The sequence below is a fragment of the Aphelocoma coerulescens genome, chromosome 18 (genome assembly GCF_041296385.1).
Source record: "Aphelocoma coerulescens isolate FSJ_1873_10779 chromosome 18, UR_Acoe_1.0, whole genome shotgun sequence".
Lineage (NCBI taxonomy): Eukaryota > Metazoa > Chordata > Aves > Passeriformes > Corvidae > Aphelocoma > Aphelocoma coerulescens.
In genome coordinates, this window is record NC_091031.1 from 4138948 (window position 1) to 4158714 (window position 19767).

General features: G+C 40.0%; 1 protein-coding gene across 5 annotated transcripts in view; it reads left to right on the forward strand.

The window, feature by feature from the left end:
* Nucleotides 1-1078: 1078 nt before the first annotated feature.
* The window catches only part of ERN1 (endoplasmic reticulum to nucleus signaling 1), a 40671-nt gene continuing 21982 nt past the window's right edge, over nt 1079-19767 (forward strand). For all 5 annotated transcript variants that reach the window (XM_069032901.1, XM_069032899.1, XM_069032902.1 and 2 more), the window contains exons 1-5: nt 1079-1197; nt 9230-9341; nt 17925-17958; nt 18904-18976; nt 19694-19766. In XM_069032901.1, the coding sequence (XP_068889002.1) occupies nt 1132-1197; nt 9230-9341; nt 17925-17958; nt 18904-18976; nt 19694-19766 (358 nt within the window). In that variant the 5' untranslated portion in view covers nt 1079-1131. The remainder of the gene's footprint in view (nt 1198-9229; nt 9342-17924; nt 17959-18903; nt 18977-19693; nt 19767) is intronic.

Sequence of the window (19767 nt, forward strand, 5' to 3'; positions counted from 1 at the left end):
GGGATTGTTGGGGTGTCCTGTGCGAGAGTTGAACTTGATGATCCTCGTGGGTCCCTTCCAGGTCAGGATATTCTGTGATTCTGGGTAATTATTACATCTCCTGCCCACCATCAAAGGCAGGCTCACTGTGGGAGCTGGTGTGTGCATATGGCACGCCCAGAATTGCATGTGCCCTGCAGCTCCATTAGTGATATCACTGTTAAAAATCAAACAATATGTACAAGGACAAAGTGGCTTTGTTATATAAATAGGTGGCTGAACACTGGGCCTTTACCAGGCACTCTAAATTGACTCTCTTCTGTTTAAAGCTTCTTCCATTTGGTTCAATACTTTTTGTGTTTATTTTTATCTGTTCAGAGAAGCCTGGACCTGTTTTTTTGGTTCAAAGGGGCGTGTTGGGTTTTTTTTTTGCTTTTATTTAAGGCCTTGCAAGGCACAGGGTTAACAGTGAGTTTGTCAAAGGCAGGAGCTATGCCAAATAAATTTGGCCTGATCTGTTCTGAAAGTACAAAATCAGTAGGAAAACAAGAATCACAGAGTCATCAAGGTTGGAAGAGACCTTTAAGATCATCAAGTCCAAGCGTCCACACAGCACTGCCACTGTAGCCCCTAAACCATTAAATATCATCCACTGCCAGTTCCAGATGCCTCAAACACCTCCAGGTATGGTGGCTCCACCTCCCCTGGGCAGCCCCTTCCATCGCCTGACCACCCAATTATTCCGGGCAGGGTGGTGCAGGGAGAGGGAGGCTACTGGTGCTGCCTGAATTTAGGTATTTTTTCATAAAAACAAAGCAGCAATAGCCAGCTGCCATTGCACCCCGCGGTTCCCCATGGGGCTGCCGGCCGAGCCGCGGCGCGGGCGGCGGGCCGGTCGGGGCGCACACGAAAGGGGAGGCTCCGGCAGCGGCGCGAAGCCGCGGGGCACCGCTGGCCGCTCCCGGGCCCTCCGGCCCGACGGCTGCCCGGGCGGTCCCTGAGCGCGGTCCCCGGCGCTGCCCGTCCGCCCGCGGCTGACGTGAGTGTCCCTGCCGGGCGGTCCCTGAGCCCGCCCCGCCCGCCGCGGGGAGCGCCCGGACGCGCCGCTCCGGAGGCAGCGGTGTTCGGGGGCAGCGGCCCTGCGGTGCAGCCATGGAGCCACTCCGCCGCCTCCTCCTCAGCTTGGCCATGCTGCTGCTGCTCCCGCCGAGGCTCGCGGTAAGCCCGGGCCCGCTGGGCTGGGGAAGGGCAGGGGCAGCCGGGGCACGGGGAGGGCCGGGGGAGGGGAGCCGGGGGGGCTCCCGCCGCGCTTAATGAAGGTTTGCCGGGGGTGCCCGCAGCCCGGAGGTGTCCGCCGAGCCAACACATCACCTGGTCCATTGTCGCTAATGCCGTGTGCCCTGTGTGCACAGGGCGAGGGGCTGCTGCCCCACAGCCTGACCCAGCCCCACAGCCGTGTACCTGCAGCTGTGCCCCACCTGGCATGAAACCTAGAGTATATCATAATCCTCGAAATATAAAAATACAGTTAATTTCCCACGAAGCAATTGTAAAAAGTAGCACAGAGAAACTTGAAACAGTAGTACAAATAAACTTTTGTAACCTGAACCTATGTAGATGGATCGGGAACCAGTGAGACATGCTAGAAGGTCTGCTCTGTCCCTTAATAAGTGGGGGGGTCTGTTTTCTTTCTGGAAAAAAAGCCCCACACATTGCATATGTGTTGATAACCAAATACAAGTGGCTGGCTACATACCCTCTATACTGTCATGTCATTTTGATCATTCTGTTTCCAGAGCAAATGCAGCAATATGCATTAATGTACATGTGGTTGGTTGGGATCCAAACCCACAGTTTTAAATTCAAAGGTGAAAGACAAAGTGCATGACTCACTGCCCTACAAAACCTCTTAAGAAATAATCAGGTTGGTTATAAGGTATTGCAATAGGTGGAGCAATAAAAGTGCATGGAATAGGGAAACTGGTGCAAAGCAGATGGAATGCTGAGCAGATTATTTTTACAGAGGTAATAATTTTAAACAGTGTACTTAACAGTGGATGGTATCTGCTATGCGTGTACTGAGATGGATAGCTAACTTCAAAAATTCACTTCTGAAAGGTGCTCTTGTTTGCAGGTTCTCCAGATGAGGAGACAATGAAAAGGCCATCTGGTATTCACCGTTTCCATTACAGTCAAGTGTAGCACAGGAAAGCTTTAGGTTATGTTCTTTGATTGATTGTTCATTGTTAGCTGAAAAAGCTAATATATATGTGTAATATATGGGGTTCTAGTTCAGGTTAAGCAAAGCTGAAGGCTTTGTTTCTCACCTGGGATATAATAGCTCCACTCCCCTTCTTTAGAAGTAAAGTAAACACATTAGTAGTTAAGCTGGTAACATACCTAGTGTTGTTACTTCATTAGGAAACTGAAAAAAATTAAATGCAGGCTGTTAACAAAAATTACTTTACAATCTTTACTGTAGAGTGCTAATGGGTTTGTCTTAGACTGGACTGCAAGGCTGGACTGATGTCTTTTCATGGTCCTCACAGGCCTGGGCTTCATATTTTGCAAGAAAAATACTGATTTGCAACTCATTAAGTTTTAAAAAGGCCTGAATAGGAAAACAAATATTTTTAAATACCTAAAATATATTTTTAATCAACAGATTATTACTACATTTTATATAATTTTACTTGCATAGTCACAAAAAAATAGACTCATGCCCTGGTAGAATTCAGCCCATTTTTTCTCTAGATTTCCCTCTTCCCTTGGTTTTCCTGCCCTGCCATCTCACCTCAGATCAGGGTCTGAGTTCTCCATTTCTGTTTATTTTCTTGGCTCTTACCCTGGTCTTTGTGTTGTAGCTGTAGATCCTCACCGTGACTTCCAGGTTGAAATCTATTCTGTACTTCAGTCCCTTTTTAGAACTAGTTTTCATTTCCGTGAACTTAGTCCCAGTCATCTCACCTGTGATTTACCCATTTAACAGTGGAAGCTTATTTAAAACTATTCATGTCACTTGAATAATAAATTCCCATGAAAAAGACTGGCACACAATTCTCGGTGTTGAGGTTACTTAAAAACACGAGGTTGCCTAAAGATTTTGCAGATTGTTTTTTTCTGTAGATTTCTCCTAAGAGCAGTGGTGGTGATCTGCTGTTCTATAACTTCTTTGGCTGATAAAGGTACTCTTTGTTACCTAATATCCCAACTCTAATATTTTTTTTTTAGTTTGTGTAAGTTATACAAGGTCTTCCTTTCCTGTCTGCTCTTTACAGAGAGGAAAATGCTGTTTCTTGCTATTTGGGTGACAGTTTACTGCTCTTGGAACTGCCCTCCAATGGATGGGAGCACATTAAAAAGGGCGGAATCTCAGAGCAGTAAGAAATGCATTAGAGCTGTCAGTAAATTACAGTTGCCATCAATATTACACAGTAATGATTTACAGCTCTCTTTAGAGTGAAAAATCCCTTGTTTTCCTGAGCCTTGGGATGTTCCAAACTGTGCTTGTTTCTCTTTTAACGTGGAGTCAGTGCAACTCAAAAGTACCAACCTCCCTGGGATTAAAGTGGCATTTGGAACATGGGTCTGTCTCCTCCTGCAGCCAGTGGGACAGGTTTCAGTACTGGCTTACATGGTGTAGGCTGCACCTGACATGGAAAAACCCTGGCCTCACCCAGGTGTTGTTTCTTCTGATGTGTTCTTTATCTCAGCGTGAGGTGTTTGGCCAGGGAACTGACAGGTGTGAAAACCTGTGGAAAACAGCAGGTTTACAGAGGACATGTTCAAGTACTGTGTTAACTAACACATGTTGTATTTTGAGTTGCAGATCTCCTTGGTTGCTCCAAAAAATAGTATGATAGGGTTTGGGGTTTTTTTTGGTGGGGGAGGGAAATGTAAATTTGTCTTGCACACTTAAAATTATCATAAACAACTTTCTCCTGGAGTATAAATTCATGTGTTTATAACCCAGCTCATTTGGGTTGTTGGTGTTCGTGTGGCTATTGAAATACATTAGGGTTTTACACAGTCAAATGTGAAAGCTCAGCAGGAAGTTCTTGGTGGAGAGACCACTCCAAGGTGAGTCCAGGCAGAGAACAGTTGGAGTAGACCTCCCATACTTCTCAGTTTTTTCTGTTGCAGGATGAATGGGTGTATGAATGAGAGCTCACTGAACTGGGTTACAGCGTGATGAGAAATGGCTAACAAAGACATGTTAGAATTTAGTTTAAGATTAAAACATCTGTAGATTTGATTTCGCTTTCTAAAGAAGATAAAATGTATTTTTTGTCAACTCTCTTTCATATCTTAACTTCATTATCAGTTATACTGGAAAACTCCCCCCAGTAGTTTATTGAATTTTACAAAGACTTTCTCCATGGCCTGGTTTTATTATGCACAGGGAGTTTTAGTCTGTAGCCTGGCAGCCTAGTGTAATGAGATAGCTGTCAAAACCGGGGTAATGATTCATAGGCTATGTGTGATGAATATGCCAAGTGCTTGCAGTGTGTGCTAATGTCTAAGAATATCTTCCTTTGCGTCCTTAACTGGTTTACCAGCTGTGGTTCCAGTAGCATAAATTACGGTATAGGCCTTTTGTTATTGTGAGGATAGTGTCTGGTGGTGTTAATGAAGTTGGCTTTTAATAGTTTTTTAGTAAAATCCAAAGGTACAGCCTGATGTATATGAGGCTAATTATGGAGTGAGGAATATAGGGTTTTTTTTCCTTGAGTGATAATTTGTATCTTGTCACATTTTGGTTTGGTAAGCTAGGTATTATCAAAGAAAATAGAGGGCTGTTACAGTTAGCAAACCATCCATCCTTTATCATCTATCAGCCCAACACATTAATCTTGGTGCATATGTATTCCTACTTCAGACTCAGAAAAGAGAAAATTATTTCCCTGCTAAGACATGACACTGATTTGTTTACTCATGAGCACACAGTTATTGCTATGAAATCAGTAACAGTTCTTGAAATCAGCACACACCATCACCCATCCTGGGTCACTGGAAGTGTTTTCCTGTTCTTTATTCATACTTGAAGAACCTCTCGTGGTATCACCCCCGCAGCAAAACGTATTTTTGGGTTGCAGAGCTGTAACCTCAAGGAACTCAGTGGCCTGGTTTTCTATCTGCTTTTTCCACTGACTTCAGTGGGATTCCTGTCTACATGATGACCTTAATTTCAAAAGTGGTGTTCTTAAGCAGATGAATTAATGGACAAAGTTATTGCTGTGGGGATCTGTTTTCTGATTGCTTTGCTGACCCTTAGAAAAATTTGAGCTGTTGGGGTGAAAGATGATGTTATCACCTTTGACACTGAACTGCACCACACACACATCTTGTAGTTCTTGTTCTACAGCTTTCACTGACCTTTGCTTAATTGCTGGGTCCTTCAGAATTGTTTTATTTAGTTACTTGGATTTCTAAAACATTTTGTCTAAAGATATGGCAGATCTAGACTGAAGAGAAGATTCTTATGCAAGACTTAACTAGTATATATAAAGTTACTTTCTTTTTCTATTAGATAGTATATTTCTATTCTAGCTTAAAAATGCTTTTTCTGTTTAGCCACAAATTTTAGGCTGTTATGGATTATTAGCAGTTAGCTTTAGAGCTTTTGTCAAATTTGAATCCAATGAGAGCTTGAAAATTCGTCTTTTGAATTAAATTAATAAAATGAATTCTAAAGCAATCCCCAAGTAATTTCAAAATACTGTAAATCCTTAACTTCATATTGCTGTTGATGTGGAAGATTGTTATGAGTACAGACTGTCAAGGCAGTTGAAGTTCTTACTGAATTCCAAAGAGGGTAGGTGTTAAAACAGATGCTGTTGCAGTTTCAGATGAAATGAAAGAAGAACTAAACCAGGTTTTCCTTCTATCTAATTTTCTTTGTTCACTAAATTAAGTTCTTTTTGCTTACTTGTTTCATGTCCTGACATATTTATCTTGGAGTCAGTTGTATCTCCTTAGAAATAAGATTGTAATATGAAATAAAAGTCTCTTAAGAATTTGCATTGCATCACAACAGTTGAGACCTCACCATTGCAGGGTGGGAGGACAGGATCTGTGTTACCAGTTTTTATAATCTGTCTCAGGACTGAGATTATGAAATCTTTTTGTGGTGGAGAAATCTCTTACATACTTCACACAAAAATGAAAACAAGTTTGTCTTGTACATACATATTTTTATAATTTTTGTAGCATTTCAATGCAGTGCTAATCCCAGGCTTCAATTAATCCATTAACCAAGTAATTATAAAACTTCGTGTTCAAAATAAAATCTATTCAATATTTGCAACTTTGATACTTCAATCTCTTGCTACTGATAAAAGTCATGAATAAAATCAAGAGAAAGCGTTTTTAATTTCTCAGTCTGGGTAAAACACAAGTAATTATTTATAATCTGTTCAATTTTGTATTTATTGCTTGATATAATTTGAAAGAATAAAACCTTGTTTCCATACTATTATACTAACTCCCTAGCCTTTTCCAAGTGACTGCCATAGATATTGAACAAAATAAATTTACAATATTGCATAGCTAAATCCGGAGTCATTGGGGTTTTTTTAAATTTAGGTCAAATGCTTCAGCAGGGTCAGTGTGCTACTGAGTTGGGTAATGTCAACTGCATGATATCATGTGCTTTGAAAAGTATGAGTGAATGGAAGATTTTTAATAATGTCATTTTATGTATTTCATCTGTGTTCAAATACAAATGTAGAAGTAAGGTAACAACTAATGAAATCTGCCCTGTATTCAGTCTTTCCCCCAAAGGAGATGATATCTTCAACAGACAGGGTTGCAGTGACCACATCAATGTGACTTTGATGGTTGAATATAAGAAAGCCCTTCAGAAGCAGTGAAACTTAAACATGGACCTAGCAGAGAGGTGAGGGAAAGCATCAGTATTTTACAGGGCAATGTTGCATGTATGTGCCAGGATCTCCTTGTCAGAGAAATCCCAGTGCCTCTGTGCTGGTTTCTGGGTGTCAAATTCTCACCTGCAATTTAAAGGAACTTCAATAGTTTTATTTTCCTGTCATTAACTGTTGTATTTTCTTGCTCAACTTACTCTGTTTCACTCTAGGTGCAGTTTCATTAAATTGAGCCTCACAGTCAGATGGTTTTCAGCCCTGAAGGGTTGTGATAGTGGAGTGTGGGTCATATTTTCCCCCTCTGGTTGCAGAATCAGTGAATCTGGCTTGTTAAATGCTGATTTAAGGAAAACTGGACTAATGATGATAAATCAGCTACACCATCCTAAGATGTTTGGGGAATTTGTGTACAAAAAGACCTAAAGGACAAAATTTTCATTAATTACTTTGATACAGTGGCTACAGTAGTTTAACAAAAGTAATAATACAAATGACTGAGATCTCATAACTTTACAACAGAGCCCCTCTTTTCTCTTACACCCAGTCAGGTTATTAGGCTTGAAAGATACTGTGAGTTCAGTTCTGACCAGTAACATCTTGAGCTGCATTTTTATAGGGCAGTGTGAGAGGAACTGTTGTACACTGTCCCTGCTTGAACAAACACTGCAAAGTTTAATCCCAGATGTAAATATTTTATCTAAGTGCAGATGGCTGTGCAGCCTGCATAATTTAACAATGTCAGGTAATGAAAACTATATTTATGTCTTAAGATACTTCTCCCATTCTTTTTCTGGCCTTCCAGCAATTATTCCTGATCTGTGGTTTGTGTATGGTTGACTTCCATTTTTTCTGCACTGTGTGTTTTACTGTTGTCTCCTCCAGCTGATTATGACTGGAAAGAGGCATGTACAATATTTATAGGTGCAACCTGAGCATTGGCTAGTTATACTGTGTTATATTATCCTTTTAGCTCTGTGCTTTGCCTGAAAGTATAATCCTTTCGTTGGATTGCACTAAAATGTATAGTTGTTCAAAGAAATTTATTCCTATAACCATGTGTTTTAATTTGGCAATTAAGTATTTTGCTTTGCAGTAATTCTAACATGACCGGTAATTGTTTTTTACCATATAATTAATTGAAGACATTGTTAATTATGTAAAATGAATACATTTTCTTTTCATCTGGTAGGTTAAGAACTACATTTAGCTGTGAAACTTTGAAATGTGGCAGGTGTCACACAGATGAGCAATGCAGATAGAGCCTACAAATGACAGGTTACTTGAGTGAAAACTTGAGCCCTGGGAAATGGAAATGTCAGTCTTAGGATGTCTGGGATCATCTTTAGGCAGGAAGAGAAGAGTAGACATTAAATTAACATGCTTATTCTGTTTTGTGTGATGGAACACCTTGGACTTAGCCTCACTGTTCTCACAATAACTGCATAGTTCAGAGTCCTCCATGTTTGTGTGATGCCGTTTTAATAAAATTCCTTGCTCTGCAATGGCCAGGCTCAAAAGCTGCTTGGGCTGGAGGAAGGACAGTGGCACTAAACTGTTCCCCAGGGGCAGAATAAATTGGAATGTGAAATGGAGATTTGAACCTCGCAGCCAGCTGCTTTCTCAGAGGTCCTGTGGATGTGCTCATACTTATGGGTCATATTCCTTAAACAGTGTTATTTACTCTGTGCTGCAGAAAGACAATACTGGGAGACGTGAGGTATAAAAACAAAATTAGGAGGTTTAACAGTATGGATCTCCTCCAGCCTTTAAGCTGCTTCCATCCTAAATATTTTGCCCTTCCTCAGAGGCAGCTGACAATGCTTGCAGCTCCATCTGTCTCAGCCACAGCCAGCCTAGTAGAATATTGGTCATTGTTCAGTTGTATTTATCCAGGTTCTACCCAGCCTGTGTCTTGTCTTTTCTAGGTGACTAAGCCTGGCAGAGTATGTTCTGTGTACGTTGGAGGAGCATGGGTTTGACATAGACATGTGGGTTCTCTGAGCTGCTCTGAAGTTCCGTACTTTTCATAACTTACTGCATGGTCTTTTTGTCAGTCCTTTCCTAGATTAGCCCTGTCTCTGGTCTCTCCTAACTCTAGTACAAGGAGACTTTGATATCAAATTGAAAATGGAGGTGGAGTTAAAGCATATCCCAGTTTCTGTTTCTAGAGGAACTTAGCACAGTAAGATCCACAGTGTTAACAGCAAACTGAATTAAACTAAAAATCACTGAATTCAAAGGGACAAGGAAGTTGTTCAGTCTGTGCCTTTAAAAGAAGGGATGTTCTAGCTCATGTACTGTCTGACAGTTACGAGTAAACTCTGTAGTAAAAAACCATATTCATCATATGAGTATTTTTTTTCCAGAACACCAGCTCAGTAACTGTGCCAGAAACACTGTTGTTTGTTTCAACCCTGGATGGAAGTTTGCACGCTGTCAGCAAGAGGACAGGAGCAATCAAGTGGACTTTAAAAGAAGGTGAGCAGGAGGTGTCCTGATGCCCTCTACTCAATAGCAGAAATAACAGTCAAATTATTTGGCAATTCCAACTTTTCTAGGATGAGGTAAATACTTTCTTTTCCTTTTTAATTTTGCTCTTGTTCCAGAATGAAGCTACAGTGTTTCTGGAGTCACGTTCATCTTCATAATTCCACTTGTAGGTATTTTCCAGGTTTACGTGAGGTTTTTTTAGGTTTGTGGGGTTTTGGTTTTTCCCCTGAATGTTTAAGCTGTAGTGGTATAATTGGTAGGTACCATGCTTTTTGGGAATGAGTGCAGTATAGGCAAACATGGAACAGAATAGATGTATCAGCTTGTAGAACTGAAGGCAAAGGGATTGCATGATTCTGTCTCTGGAATACCCTACATTCACTGGTACAGTGCACATCGTGCAAACCTCGGGGATTTTTTCTATAACAGATGTTTAGGAACAGCAGAGTTTTTTAAATAAAAGAACTACACTTGTGTAAAGAAATTTAACATTGTTCAGTGACTGGAAGTGATTTTGTAATTTTACTTACTGAGCAGAGCTAGTTCTGTCTTCATGAAAAATTTGGTATTTGATGCAAATTTTGTTGCGTGGGACTCTGATTATGTATGGCAGAGGTGATAGTAGTACTCTCCCTTCACTTCTGGAAATAAATTAGAAGGTCAAATGGAAGGAGTCGGTGACTGCATCATTCTGTCCTCTGTTTTTAAATCCAACAATTTAATAGGTGAGCTGAAGTAGTGGGAAATGGATTGTGCATATCTGGTGTCTGCAGTACAAACCAGTTGTTCTTCTTTGTGAAGCCATTTGTATTTGAAAGCAGATCTACCAGAGAAAAAGTTAACTTCTTAAATGAACAAAGAAGGCTTTCGTAGCTCTTTTTAGAGTAGAAAGGGTAAGCTTACTATTTTCTTGAAGGATCTTTGTTTTCTCTCATCTCCTGTTTAAATTTAGACCCCTCCTTTTCCTGAACAGCCCTGCCTAAAAGCAAGTTGTCAGCTTCCTCATTTGGTGTTGCTGTAGGCTAAGAAAAACTTGCTGGTCTCTTTGTCATTCCACTGACATGAACATACCCTACCTAGTCCTAGTCTAGAAGAGTATCACAACTGGCATTGCTTTGCATCCACACTTAGTAAGTAGCAAGAGGTTTTGTGAGGAAGAAATGAACACACTTTGGTAATGAAAAGGATCTTGATCAGAGTGTGTTGCTCAAGGAACTTCCCTTGTTTAAAAAAAAATTGTTGCAAAACTCTTGTCAGTTCTGTAGCGCTGCCAGACTGGATAATCCAGTTTTATGGGACTTTTTGTTTTCTCTCTGCTGCTAACTATATATTATTCTGCATGTTATGTGCATGAGTTGTGCTCACTCGATTTTTGCAAATCAGTTATTGCTCATTAGTTTATTTCTGTGCAATAGAGCAACACACAAGGGTCAAATAAAAAAAAACCCAACCTAGTGGTAGATATCATTATTCCAAGATGCCTCCTGAGATAACTTAGATAAGTGGACATGAAACAAGGGCCTATACATATAAATTGGTGAATTAATTTGTAATGGGAGGGGGTTTATTTATTTTTGCAAATCTGTATTTGTTGGTGGTCACCTTGTGGGTGAGAGGCAGTGCTCTTGCAGGTGCCATTTTACCCTGATTACAGCAGATGAACCGTGTGTTGTAGCTCAGGTGCTTTGAGAATTTGTGGAGGTTACCTGAAGTGCTGCAGTGGCCCTCACCAGGAAGGGAACATTTTATTACTGCACTTGAGCAGCAAGGTATTTAACAAAGGGCAATTCAGGTACATTTTATTTTCATTGGGGAAAAAAAAACAAGGCCATGTTCATTATCAGGCAGTGCTTAAACAAACATGAATATCTTGCCATGTGTGGCTTGTTTTAATTTAGCACTGAAGCTTATCTTAGGTATGTGGAGTAAATGAGCCAATGATTATCACCACAATAACATGTTTGGGTTTCCTGTCTTCATGGAGTGCTGGCAAGAAAGGCAGTCAGAATACCTGTGCTGCCCATAAAGCAGGCAAAGTATAGGTCAGTTAGAAATAGGACTTTCCACTGTCAGAAACAAGCTGTGTCCCTGCAGTTATGTTTGATGAGACTGTGGCCTTACTTGTTGAGGATGCTTAAAATCTTCATTTCCTGTTGGCTTCAATGGGTCTTGCTCTCTGACAGCTCTCATGATTTTTCAGTGAACAGGTAGCTGATGCTGCTCATTTCCTGGGCCTTGGAAAGCTGGCAGTGGTTGGAAAGTTTAGAGAAAAACCCATATTCCTCCTCCCCTGTAATTTCTGAGAGACACCTTTGCTTGTGCTGTGGCCCTGCGTAAACACCTGGTGTTGAAGGCACTCGTTTAAAAGGCTGCAGCTCACATTTCACATCAGAGGCTGAATGAGGCTCTTGGTGCCACCTCTGATCAATACAAGGAGCTGTCAGCCGTGAGTGACAGTGGGACAGGCTCCCACGTTTTCTGCACTTGCCACTAGCAAGATCCTTAGTGAGGGTCCTCAGTAAGGTTTCTTAGGATGAAACTTCTTTCTGATGGAAATAAACCAACTTCTGTCATTTTCTACAGACCTCTTTGAAAGGTACAGAGATGCAGCACTTTAGATTTGTGTTTACATGCAAGTAAAGTAGACAGAGAAAAGAGATGGTTCTGAGAACCTGTTGGCAGGGTAGAATCTGGGGAGAGCTTTCCTCTTTGCTGTCAGACTTTATTTCACAGTTCTGATTTTAGTGTGAGCTTTAAGAGTGTGATTTTCAGACTGTCCTGTTCTGTCACATCTTTGTAAAACTCACCTTGTATGTCTCTGTTAACTCAAGAGCTTGGTTTATTGAACATAATATTGAATTTGAGATGCTAAGGCTGCAGGGTTTCAAACTGTACTCTTGGACAGGATGTTCCTCTGTTCTTCCCTCTGTCGTGTTGTACTGTTCAAAGGGATCTCTTTTTCTTTCACTCACCAGCTCCTTAAAAGCTTTCCCTTAAGAACTAATTCAAAGTATTTTTCCAGAAGAACATTTAATATGTGCAGATTTGGATCCTCATTTACAGCCAGTAGAAAATTTGTTATGATCTTCAGTTCTCTGTAGCAGTCAAAAAATGATGGCCCACAATCAATTTAAAAGGTTTTGATTTCCAACACCTTACTCATAACCTGTAGACTTCAGTGGGCTCTCATGATAAGACAAAGATACAAAGACTGTATCTATTTATGGGATCCAATATACAGATTTTAAAGGGCAAATCTGAGGTCTGTAGGTGCTGCTTTAGTGGTTTTTCCCAGGCAAGAAAGAATATCTTTGTGCATAGCTGTAAATTAATAGGGATTGTCAAAACAAAACAATTGTAGAACAGTATTGTTTTCAGCAAATTCCAGAGCACAGTTTGTGTCTCTAGCCTCATTTGCTGTCCCTGCAGCAGCAGATGAGGATGACATGGGTTTAAATTGGCCCGTTAGCCCAGACCTTGTGGTAGGGCCTCAGGGCAGGAAACTGTTTTTCCAACTCATTCCAGTGGGGCAGTGACTTATTCACAGTTTCAGTCTCCCACTTCTCCTTTTCAGTCATTGGCTCTAAGGGCACATTACAGTGATGAAAACATGCAACTTTATCTTGTACATTAAAAAATACTCAGATTTTGGTCAAAGGGCAAATTTATCTTACTAGGTATTTGTGAAATGTGGAGAAAAGTCAAATGCATTATATTTAGCATATGATTACAGTTTCAAAAGGCATTTTTCCATATATGTATGCAAAGTGTGGGTCAGAACCATCCAAAACATGTCATATACTTCTGCCCACTCACAAATGTATTCTGGCCATGATGCAACCAAAACTGGGTTGAGACATCTGCCTGCTGCCAGGTCAAGATGTTAATTTTGGGGAAGTGTAACAGAGTCAAATAATTTACCAAATTACTGGACAGACATTATGTTAACAGGTTTCTAATAACTGCTGTACTTGTGAATAAACTCTTGGAGTTCTAGAATAAATCTTTATGATGCAGGATCAATCTCCCTTTAATTTATTTTTTCCTTAAAGTTATTTTACACATTTTTTGCTAACAGAGGCTGGGTTACCGGTTCAGAAAGCAGAAGCTGGTGTGTGCTGAATTGTAGGTTTTTAATGTAGGAATCAGTAACATAATCTGTCTTAGTGGAGGCTGTAGGAAAAACAAATTGGAAACCCATGGAAATACCTATAGAAAACTCAATCTTCTCTCCAGCACTGGAGATATTTACAGGATGGTGTCCTGCTTCCTAACACACCCCCACTATGCTCCAGAGTTGTTCTGATGTCTGTTTTCATAGTCTAGAAAGTGGAAAAAGCTTTCTATAGGACTTTGCAAGAATTTGGCTTTTCCCTGGTACGTGGAATGGAAGCCTGAGGGAGAGGGAGATGTATTTTTATCACAGTTTTATCACATTATCTCTGTCAAGCTTTCGTTCTAGTATAGAATAGTTGCTGCTTTGTTCATTGTTTATGACCACTGTTGTTGGTATTGGAACAGATCAGGTCTGTTAGACGGACTTGCCTAATTACAGGGAACTGCAGTTCAGAGAATTTTGAAAGCAGGTGACGTGGTTCCAGTCACAGCATGTCAACACTTGAGTGGGGAGCAGCTGGAGAGGAGAGAAGGCCTCAGTGCTCTGACTTTTGCAAGAACTTTTTCTGTTAGACCCCTTATGGAGCAAAAGATGACTTCAGTCACAAGAGGGAAGCATATGAAAACTGTTGTAAGACCTGGCAACAATTAATTGAACTTAAGATTGTCTTTTTATGTAAAAGTGTTCTTATTTCAAAATAAACTTTGAAATAGAGATTGGAACAGGTCCCAAACCACATGAAAGTGAATGTGAAGAGTTCATTGTCTGTCTTCAAAGGATCTTTGCAGAGCCACAACCTGAGTTCAAGATCATGAAAGTGTTAAGAAAATGAGAAAATTTACATCACCTCAGTAACTAAAAATGAAGAGAAATGGCTTTCCACAGCTGGTCTTTCCAGGTGGATGGTGCTAGTAGTGAGAGGAGAACTCCTTTCACTTTAGAAAATTAACTCCTCCATCCTTGGGAAGAGCCTCATGTGTGGAAATGAATCAAAAATCCATAAATGCTTTCTAACAATTCATTCACAACACTTCAATGTGCAGGAAGCCATCAGAATAATCAGTGTTTTGGTTCATGTGCCACTAAGTACTAAAAAAATTTCTACTGCTTTGTCATAACTTCTTAATCTGTTCCATCTACCACTTTTTAATCTTTGCTCATAAATTGAGTTTCAGTTACTAAGAAATCAAGTAAAAGCAGGATCTTTTTCACTTCTGATGAAGCACATGATGTTGAAGACAGGGTACTAAAGAGAAGTTCAAGGACTTTCATGAGAATGATGCTTCTGTACACACTGAACAGCTTGGGATTTGCCATAAGACTAATTCATGTCATCTGATACGCAGGAGTGCTTCAGAAAAACACTGCAAAGCATAGAGACATTCATGGGACTTCTGGCATTGTTTATTAAAGTGTAGGAGACATTTATTGATGACACTGGTAATTGTTATAAGTGACATTTTCCCAACAGCTTTCAGAAATACAAGCTTAGGGGTAAAAGCTGAATGTGAGTAATTATTGCTCATAGATACATGTGTGTGTCCTTTCGCTGTTGTGGTACTATGTTGGCAATAAAACCATGCAAAAAATCTCAGATGTTTGAGATAACTGGAGCAGAGTGGAACACTTTATTTTGGTTGATAAAAATAGATTGCCCAGTCTTAGAAAATTAAGTGAAAACAAGCTATTAGCCCAAAAATGCTTTGCCATATTACTATTCTCCACCGTATTTTCAGGGCAGAGAGGGAGCTATAGGAAAGCATTACTAACCAGACTCTCCTGCAAATGTCATGGACAAACCAGGATCAGTTGCTAGAGGATATAATCTACCTTTGAAATTTCCTGTAATTGTTCATGATTTCCTGATTGTTGTTTGAAAAAACCCCTGAAATACTGAGGTGTTTGAGGCAATCACACTCCATGTTCTGCTGATGTGTCCTGTCAGTAACAGTGCAGTTAGAAAAGTTGGAGATTGATTCACAAAGTAGAAGTTTTATACTATGATTTCATATAACAACTTTACCATTTAATTCAGAGAAGAAACAGTCCTTTTATTAAAATTAAAAGTTTCTGAAGATTATTCTGACAAGAAACTATTTATGTTAGTCTTACGTCTTGTCCAGGTTGACTAGAAAGTGATTTTATAGAAAATCTGCATTGTTGTACTTGAACAATAAATATACAGTCAGTTGTCACTTCAAAAACAAGTTGTGCAGCTTTGTTACTCCTAATGATCATTGGAGGAGATTTTTAGGGATAGGACAGAGTTGCCCCAGTGCTGTGGCAAAGCTGCTGTTGTCTCACAGGTGAGAGTCGCTGTCACCACAGGTGAGAGTTTATTTTCTTACCAAGTGAGACACTCTCTGTGTAATCAGTTCATCAAGGCACTTACAAAGTTTATTTGGCTTTTGCCTTTAACAGTGCTTGTAGCATTTACATTGTCTTATTTAACTGAGCCAGGTGTCACTTGCTCTGATTCATGATGCTGTTTCTTTCACAAAACTGAGTATTCCCTTCCCATGAAACATTTGTGATTACAAAACCTCTTGCCTTTGGTCTTTAATATCTCTCTCTTCTTTTGGGTCATTTCACCCAGACTTAGGGATACTCTGAGTACATAGACTTGGTTGCTTTTAGTAGTTCAACCCAGCAGCTCGACTGGAGTCAATCCACTTTATATGATAGTCAGCAAATGCTTTTTTCTTGCTTTTCTCTAGAGATGGGGAGCTGATGATGTAAGTCACCATGTGTTGTATTAGATATTATAAAGCTTGTGGAATGCTTGAAGCAAACACTGAGAAATAATTGACGTATAATCAGCAAGTGGGGGTCCCTCCCAACACATCCTGAAACTATTCTTCACACAAGGGATAGAACTGAATTGCTTGATGTAGTTAATGGAATAAAAGTCTGACTAAGCAGCCTGGTCTGTAGAGACAGATACAGATGAGTCACTAAGCTTCTTAGTTTGAATGTTAATTATTCTTAGGGCCTTTGATGTGTGTTTGGGTTCTCAGTGAATTAAATGGAGTTTATTTTGACACCTTTGGGAATGTATCCTGGAGCATTATTTAAGCTGAAAGAGAAAAAAATGACATATAGTTATGTTTTGAACAAAGCTGCTCGCTGTTGTAAGAAGAAATCAATGAAATAAAGATAACTGTACTGTTATCCCTCATATCCTGCTTGCTTTCTGTCTCTGGCATTAACTGTGCATCTTTGGGTGGCTGCTGCTTTCAGCTGTGTTGCAGCCAGAGATTTGTTTGGGTTGGGGGTTATGCTTTTTTAATCTGTGTAAAACCAGGTCATCCTTGCAGGCCATTAACATCAAACCCAGCAGTTGGTGTGGTGCCATGCCCTGCAGAGTGATACAGGTTCTGTAAGCCCCGTGTACTGAACCCTGAATTTGCTGTTCTTGTCTTGCTTAGTTCTGCAGATATCCCAGTACACTCAGGCTGCCCAGAATCTGTGCCAGTTTCCCAATCAGAGGCTCTCAAAACATCATTGTTTTTGTTCTTATTTCCTTCCTGTTGCATCATGATGTATGCACAGAGACAGAAGAGGTGAAAAAACAATGTTTGCTTGGTCATGGTTCATCCTCTTACTCAGACTCATTCCCCTGTAGTTTGATTTTCCCTGTAGAAGTAGAGATACTTTGAGGATTGCATCCTCTTGGCTTCTGAGGTATTTTCTGCCAATATACCCATTAATAAGCACGTTTGTTTTGGAAATTGTAGACTATGTCTTATAAATCAGGATGCTTCTGTGGTGTTGGCATCATGAGTGAAAATCCCATGATTCAGGATTTTGTAAGGTCTTAATAATTTTGAGGTATTTAGTGTTTGTAAAACTGAGCAAAGAACTTCACAAGACTTTCTCAGGTGCTTTGTAGTTTCCCATTTTATGAACCAAGTTCCAGGAACAAGAGGAGGCTGCTGACAGTTCATTTTCAATCTGTGCATCAGCCTTTCTAAAAGGAGTGAGATGTTGCAGGCCTGACTTAATCCTGTATCTTGTGGATACAAAAATGCTGCTAGCAAGAATTTTCTTGCTATTTTCTAAGTCCATGAGAGACTTTTCTCTCTCACAGAGACAGTAGCAGAGTTCTGTGAACAATGAAACACCTGCAGCCTTGAAAAGTCTTGTTTATGGTATAGTAGAAAAATATTTTTACAATGGATGTTTTAGGATTTTAGCCAGTTTTAGCCAATCACCCCAAGGGGTGGCTGATCCTTTGTCCAATTAGACTATGAAGAAAAAAGTCTATAAAAGAGTTTGTAAAATAATTAAATAAATCAATCTTTCTGCACAATTCCTGCCTGCAGGATCTTCTCTCCTCCTCCCTACGGCTGCGGGACACGGTGATATACCCTAGGGCATTTTTTAATAGTATCTTGTGAGTTCAAGGGATTTAATTGCCAATATTTTGGCATCTTTTTTCTCTGTGTGTGCAGATCCTGTCCTCCAGGTGCCGATCCATGTGGAAGAGTAAGTCTGTTTCCTTTATCTCATTTATGGTTTATTTGACTTTCTTTGATGTCTTGAAATTTGGTTTAATTTGAGCCAAACCCATCTGTGTTCTAGACAAGCTGCACACTTACAGGAGGCAATTTAAGGTGGTTTGGGGAACAGATAGAGGGACAGAATTAGCTACATATGATAGCTAAGAAAAATATCCTGTCTGCAGCCTGTTCTCTGGAGCCCTTGCTGGGTTTGGACATCAGGGCTGTGAACGGTGCCACGAGTGACAGGTGTGAAGTGACAGAGGCAGGACTGATTCTGGGTGCTGTACTTACTCCCCTCAAACAGAGACTAAGAACAGTGAAACACAGGAAACTCCAACCATCACCACCGCAACCAGAACCTGCAAATGACACCCTTGAGCTGTAACTTCAGATTGGTCCCTGCAGCAACCTCACATTTAGCTAGAAAATTTGGGGCTTTAACTTTGCCTCTGAAGTCAGTGGTGACATCCTTTCTTTTTTTGATCATAGAATCATAGACATTAGTTTGAGTTTGTTTGGGGGTCTTTGTGTAGCTTGGGCGAAGGGATCTCTTTACCTCTCAAATTTACTTTTGGCAACTCTTTTATTGTTTCTTGCCTTCCTTATGCTCTCTGGTTTTGTTTATTTGTTTCGTTTTGTTCTAATTCTGTGTCATTTAAAGAGCTTGTAGGTTTAGTTTAAAAGCTTTCATCTGAGTCATTGCCTGCCACATTTGGATCTTTGAGTATTCAAATACGTTAGTGGTCTTAAGTTTTATCAGTTCTGAAACTTCCTTATATTTTTCAGTTTTCACAGTTAATAAATGAAACTTCAAAAAATTTAGTCAGATGAAGTTCTCTGTAAAGCCAGTGCTGACCACAGTTTCTTTCCTGTTCTCTGAGAAGCACAGTACGTTTTTTATCATTTATAATTGCTGCTTAAATCGTAGGCCAGCATTTCTTCCAGACCCAAATGATGGCAGTTTGTACACGCTTGGTGGCAAGAACAGTGAAGGCTTGACTGTAAGTATACTTTTTAAATTCTCTCCCAAAAAGTGCCCTGATCAGCCTCATGCCTTTGCAGAAGGAAAACATATTTTTTTAGAGCAGAATGTTGCCACCTTGTGATTGTCAGGAACTGATTTCTGCTTGAAAATATCAACACCATATCTTGTCTCCTTGTATGACTTTTCTGTAACTTGCTAAAGTAATGATAATTACAAATAAAATTTATGTTTTGTTATCCAAATACTGAATAATCTCTATGTGATTTGATGGGAAAGGTGTACCCGAAATAACACCAATCAGATGTGTCACTCCCAGCCAAATACTTGCATTTCTAAAACCATCTGCCAGAAGCAGGATTAATACATGCTCTGTGCTAACCCCTTTAGAAGGTGTCTTTATAGGATTTAGTAAGCAAAAATGCTGAACATTTCAGATTAGTCATGTAGGCCACAGCTACTGTCTAATGCTTGACTTTTATTTTTAAACTTTGTGGCGATACTCAAATAAAATGTTTGGCTTTCTACAAGATTTTTTTCCTCTGGCAGCTGCTATGATTTCCCTTAAGAACTTCAGTATTGGTAAATATTTTTAGTATTTACTCTGGCTGAATTCCCAGGTTTTGTAATAATAGAAATAACCAATAAAAAAACTGTCACCCTTTTCTGTGAACAGATGTGAAGACTATCACATCAATATGGATGAGCTTTTATTGTTTGTTTGTTTTTCCCCTAGAAACTTCCATTTACTATCCCAGAGCTGGTGCAGGCATCTCCTTGCCGCAGTTCTGATGGGATCCTGTACATGGG